Genomic DNA, 6207 nt, shown 5'->3' on the forward strand with positions numbered 1-6207 from the left:
AGTACTGCTGCATTACACTGAGTACTGCTGCACTGTGTTTGGTTTTAAACTTGAGATGATTTGGCTATTGACAGTCCATTTCTGAAAGAAAAAAAGAGGCAGATGGACTTTTCATAGGGATTGCATGATATGGCTACTGGGGAGTACTGCTACCTTGAATCTCGACTTCTGCCCACATGACATGTACTCATTCTCATGAATCAAGCCATCTTTAATTAGGTTATAGATATGCAGATCAATACAGTCTGGCCCTCAGTAGGCCTAAGTGCTGATTCGATGTTGGTCTTTATAAGCCGTGGTTACAGCTTCTCAGCCTGCCACCGCACCACATCCCAGCGGGATCTGTTTCCTCTGTTGTACTTCCTTTTCATCAGTATTCTTTCCAAAACTCATTTGCAAGAAGTATAAAAATACTACAAAGACTGCTGTTCCAGAAATAGTTTAATATATATTAAGAAAACCAGATAACAAGAAAAAATATTTATTTCTCTTAGCAAACAAAGTGCTAAGTGCATCAATCTCTTTTTCACAGTAGAAATAAATTATGTACAATGTAAGTTCTTGCCTTGTATTATGCTGTTTTGATAAATACGCCATATAAATTCATTGAACAGAGTAACCTGGCAGGTTGATACCACAATGGATAGTGGAGCTGCTTTTGCTCCGAGCTCAGGACAGAGTTTGTTGGGGGTGGGGTGGAGACAGACTGAGCACACACTGTATGGCAATTGCCCATCCTGGAACAGGCTGAAGCTGTCTGCACAGGAAGCCTGCTGAAGGGTCTTTCCCTGTTTTCCAACCTCTCAGCTAAGCGTCTATTTAAACACACACAAACCTGCACCAGGCATGAAAGTGAGTGAAGAGGGACAACGGCCTGAACTTTCCTTTCCCCATCAACCCCACCAGCACCTACTTTGGGGACAGAGACACGGGCTATTCACTACAAGGGAAGCAGAGGGATCTTCCATGAGTGGACCCTCGTTACCAACAAGGCTGTGGTTTAGACGCTACACAGTGCCCACTTACAAGTCATCATACTTCATCCCCAAATTTTCCAGCTGACTTTTTGCCTCTATTTATAATCCCAAATCAAGGGGACCTTTAAGCTGCTATGCAGAGGCAGCTAATGGGCAAGAGAACACTGCTCCCTACAGATTCAAGTCAATATTGATTTACCTCCATGTTAGCTGAGAATGAAAGAAATTGACCTACACCCTCATACTAGGAAAACTATTAATTCTCAATCTTCAAAGTAGAGACTCATAGATTAAAAACCCTAACCACCCTTGGTGTTGCTGCCAGGCAGCAGTAACCTGCAAATGCCATCGATATCATCAGGAGAGCAGCGTCTTCACCTGCTCAGGTGACCTGTGAAGGATGCTCTCTGGATCTTTGTATGCGTTGACTGGATTCATCACGGCTGCATGCACTTCCCCGTAGGCTCTGCAGACAAGCTCCGTAGACTGCTTTATAATCTGCTCCCTATGGGTGAGCAAACAAAGCCAGAATATAACATAAGCCCAGTAACTGTAAGCACACACATCTGAATGAAGTCATGCTTCAGCCCCACGCTGCCCAGTAAACACTACTAGTGGGCAGTGTTTACTGTTCATTAAAGTCTTCATGCCGCCTCCTGAGTCAGGGGCTGCATTTTACCCACTGCTTGGCCATCAGGACCAGATCAGTGCCTCACATAGATGTGCCTGGACTTAGGATGGGCTTACATCTGGTGAAACAAACTAAAAAAACATGAGAGAAGAAAAATACATTTAATCTCCAAAGAGTAGAGTCAGGTAAAGGTTCATCTCTTGTACCAGTTTCTCTTGTGAAGCCTTGTAAGTAAAACCCAAAAGACCAGGCTGCTCTCCAAGACTTACAAACTCCCCAACACATCTCACAGCTAGAGAGTACTTTATAAATGACCCACACTCTAAGTCACAGAGCAAATAAAATAACCACGGAGCTAATTTACCACGAGAAAAGTGAGTTAACTGAGGGTCGATCATCTTCACATTTCTACCAACTTCTTATGTCCTTCAAAATGCTGAACACTAAAATCATTTACCCAGTTACAAATATCAAAATTTCAAAACTCTTAGTTCAGATCACAAAGGAAGTGCACAGAGAAATCATTCTTATTAAAACATGCTCATGTAAACTGGTTGTATTTGAAACAGTTATTTAAAGCACTGAGTTACCAAATGAATTGCTTGCTTCTAGAATCAGGGAGCTTGTTACTCAGTACTTAGGATTCTCGTTGCCTAACAACCCTCAGCATTACCACAAACCTACTGTTCCTAAAAATAGCCTCTCTCCACATTCAGGTTCTGAGACCACTGAGAGTGAGCTTTCCTAGGGTGCAATCAAATGCACACCAGGAGAAAGACTTCAACAATTAAGGGCTGTGCAGACAATACATTTTGCTTTTACTGGGGCTAGGAGTTGAAGCCAGGGTTTGCCCAGACCCTCGGTAAATTCTCCTCCATTGAGCCCCGAGGACCACACAGTTCATGCAGACACTCATTCAGCTTGCTAAAGACAACACTGTCTTCTACCTGTAGTGTCTCCAACCCAAAGTCATCTCCTATAAACACCTCTCTTCCCTCTGGCTGCCCTAAGACGCTTCTCTTATGGTAATAAGGTATGCTATGATAATGATCAAGCTTTTGGTAATCTGAGGTCACTGGAGTGCCGTGTGCAACTTCTCTGTCCAGGCTCTCTTAGTTTACTGCTAAGCATGCAGATCACATCTCGAATCGCATCTGAAGAAAGTTCTGCATTGGGATGGATGCTGTATTTTAGAAACTGTACTTCTCAGGTCTAAGTGCAGCAGTCTTTGCAATTTCCTTCCTTACTCTCTCGGTGTGTTGGTGCTTTCCTTTAGTCCACAGACACGTTTCTGACACTTGCTGTAAATATCTGCTCATGCTACACGCATCGGCTGTGGGTCTGTTTCTATTAATGGATCTTTTTTTTTTTTCTTTTGGGTTCACGTTTTCCTGTTCCTAAGCAGTTCTGGGGTGTTCCTACAATTCTGGATGGACTCATGCCTCCATGTAAGACACTCCCAGTCATTCTTCAAAGCAGTGAGCTCTGCTAGGAAGGCAGTGAGCTGAGTTCAAGATTAGCATGGTCTTTAGTGTGAGCTCAGGACCAGAACACTCCATCAACCCATCTTTAACCTACTTCCTGGGGTCTCCTGAGCACTGTCCAGGCTATAGTTGCTTTTCTGCAGATACATTCCCAGAAGTTATTCTATCATGTTTCTTTTCCTTTACTTAATTAAGAACGTGTTTAGTTTTGTTTATACAGGTTATTTGTTTATACAGATAATGAATACAGTTGCTAGCACCAAGAAAAACACACCCACTTGCTTTAAACCAAAATAAAGAAAATAACCCCCACAAAAAACCAATTATTTCACTAAGCCCATGTTTTTACTTTTAATAAATATAGGAAAAAAATTGAACCTAAAACTAAAATAGCTCTTAAATCATATATGCACTCCTGCACGTTCATTTAGAACACACATCTCCCCGTTCCTTACAGAAGTGTATTCCTTACAGAGTGTATTCTGGTCCTGGCAGAGTCCTAAGTCAGGTTGCTATGATGCTCAAGGTGAACACTGAATCTGCCATCAAAGAGAGTAACATCTTTCTAATTTATCCAAAGGGAAAAAAGAAAACATCTTTAAAACCATTTATCTTTCTATTTCTCCCCCTATGTTCTAGACCTCCTGGTCCCATATAGTATATCTGCTTAATAGTTTTAAGACCAAATGTCCAATCAAACTCTCTGTTGAAAGATAAACCTGGGGACAAACAAGTCTGAGTGGAGCACTGTGCACACAGAGGGACCCCCCTGCTTCCTCCCTGCTGGAGCCCCACCCCCTTGTCTACTCCCTGCTGGAGCCCCGCCTCCCTGCCTCCTCCCTGCTGGAGCCCCGCCCCCTTGTCTCCTCCCTGCTGGAGCCCCGCCTCCCTGCCTCCTCCCTGCTGGAGCCCTGCCTCCCTGCCTCCTCCCTGCTGGAGCCCACCCCCTTGTCTCCCCACTGCTGGAGCCCACCCCTTTGTCTCCTCACTGCTGGAGCCCCGCCTCAGGAAACAGATCATCAGGGTGCTTACTCACTCTGATGCAGCATCCTTTCAGGAGTTTGCAGTGTTTACTCAAATTCAGTGGCTATTTTCTACATTCTTAATAACAACGTTACTCTAAGTTTATGTGACATTCCAGGTAATCATTTCAACAAAGAAGGGTATGGTTTGACTCTTAACCACTAGTCTGGTGTATTGAAAGTACTTAGTTCTTACCTATAGAGTAGAAAGAAAAATGGAAATTTAGTATTGCCTAATCTGTTACTTGTAGAGAATTGTATTAGTTTTTTTCTTAAAACCAAGGATGTCAAGTTATAGAATGCCTTGCTGCTTGTAACTGTACTGTTTTAGTGTCTCAGGTATTGGATGGATGGAAATGTAGTTTCTTTGTCTTGAACACTGTCAATACACAGGATGGCTTGACATACAACTTTCACCCTGTCCTGGTGAGAAAACAGCACACACTCAGTGGACACCAGAAGGCAAGTTTTGAACTTTGAACGTTTCCAAGGTTGGTGACAGGCTTCTCTGTACTCTCTTACACCAGGCAGCTGCAAGCTGTGCTGTCGCCATGCCATGTGTTCTAGGTTCCGAACTATGATGCTCAGGGCCATGACCTGAACTCTGACCTCAGATGAGTTTACCACAATGCATCCTCACTCCAAATTAAGGAGACATGTACAATATTTAATAGTTTTAAATCTAGCCGGGCATGGTGGCGCACGCCTTTAATCCCAGCACTCAGGAGGCAGAGGCAGGCGGATTTCTGAGTTCAAGGCCAGCCTGGTCTACAAAGTGAGTTCCAGGACAGCCAGGGCTACACAGAGAAACCCTGTCTCGAAAAAGAAAACAAAAACAAACAAAAAAATTCTGTTTTAAATCTACAGAAAACCTGATGCAAAGTAGACCATAAGACATCTATACTGCAAAATATGTATAACATGGTTCAAATTATCAATGCTGCCTAGACTTACAATATATATAGGGATTTGGTGTCATGTCTATTTGACTTCAATTGTAGTCAGAGCAATTTAAAATCAATAGCAAAGTAAGATTATATATTAATGAGAGATGTTGAAGGGAAATATAGGCAAGGATTAAGTATGGCTAAGGTTAATTCTTTGGGATACTAAGGCAGGAAAACCACTGAAGACTATAGTTCTTAAAGGCAAACAAATATCTCAGTCTTAAAAATAATTTATTTTTAAGAAAACTCTCTGGTATTTAAAAGTGTATGCATTTCCCCATATCCTAGGAGCAGACACTTACTTCACTGTGGCACTGAGCAGGGAATTCAGCTGTGGCATCAGGAGGTGGTCTGGGGCTGAGAGGTAGCGGTCAAACTGAGCCTGAGAGAAGAGCGGACAAGAGATGTAAGGAAGGCTATGGAGCTACCAAACACCTACTCTTGGAGAGTGTTAAAACCTCAGAAGGTCTCTATCAAAGCTGTCTAGGGATATGTGTTCAAAAGAGCATTTCTTAAAACACATTAACACCCTAAAACGCCTATATTAAACTCACATGCACCAGGGTTTGAAAAGGTTGGCAGAGTAGAGTGAAGAGAGTGTAAGTTAACATACAACTTTCATTTCGTGTGTGCGTGTTTCTGTATGTACACGTTTGTGGGTGCCTGTGTATGTGTTTGTGTATATATGTGCATGTGTGTGTGTGTGTTTGTGTGTGTGTACAGAGGACAGAGGACAACTTTGGGTGCTGTTCTTCAGGTACCATTCACCTTTTTTTTCTGCCAAGACTGGGTCTCTAGTAGCCTAGACCTTGCCAAGTGAACTAGGCTGGCCAGTGAGCCCCAGGGATCCCTGAGCGCTCTCCCTCTTCTTCCCAGCACTTGGGATTACAGGCATGCACCACCACACCTGGCGTTTTAAGTGGAGGCTAGGGACTGAGTTCGGGCTCTCAGACTTGGGTGGTGTACTGGCTAGTTTTGTGTCAACTTGACACAGGCTGGAGTTATCAGAGAGAAAGGAGCTTCAGGTGAGGAAATGCCTACATGAGATCCAGCTGTAAGGCATTTTCTCAATTAGTGATCAAGGGAGAAAGGCCCCTTGTGGGTGGTGCCATCTCTGGGCTGGTAGTCTTGGTTCTATAAGAGAGC

At 43.3% G+C, this 6207-nt stretch overlaps 1 protein-coding gene across 1 annotated transcript in view; it reads right to left on the bottom strand.

The window, feature by feature from the left end:
• Positions 1-424: 424 nt before the first annotated feature.
• Positions 425-6207, bottom strand: part of Cog6 (component of oligomeric golgi complex 6) — a 35963-nt gene continuing 30180 nt past the window's right edge. Inside the window, exons 18-19 of the mRNA XM_021195639.1 lie at positions 5364-5443; positions 425-1482 (exon numbers count right to left, since the gene is read on the bottom strand). Coding sequence (XP_021051298.1) covers positions 1335-1482; positions 5364-5443 — 228 coding nt within the window. The 3' untranslated portion in view covers positions 425-1334. The remainder of the gene's footprint in view (positions 1483-5363; positions 5444-6207) is intronic.

Source organism: Mus pahari, chromosome 4 (genome assembly GCF_900095145.1).
Source record: "Mus pahari chromosome 4, PAHARI_EIJ_v1.1, whole genome shotgun sequence".
NCBI lineage: Eukaryota > Metazoa > Chordata > Mammalia > Rodentia > Muridae > Mus > Mus pahari.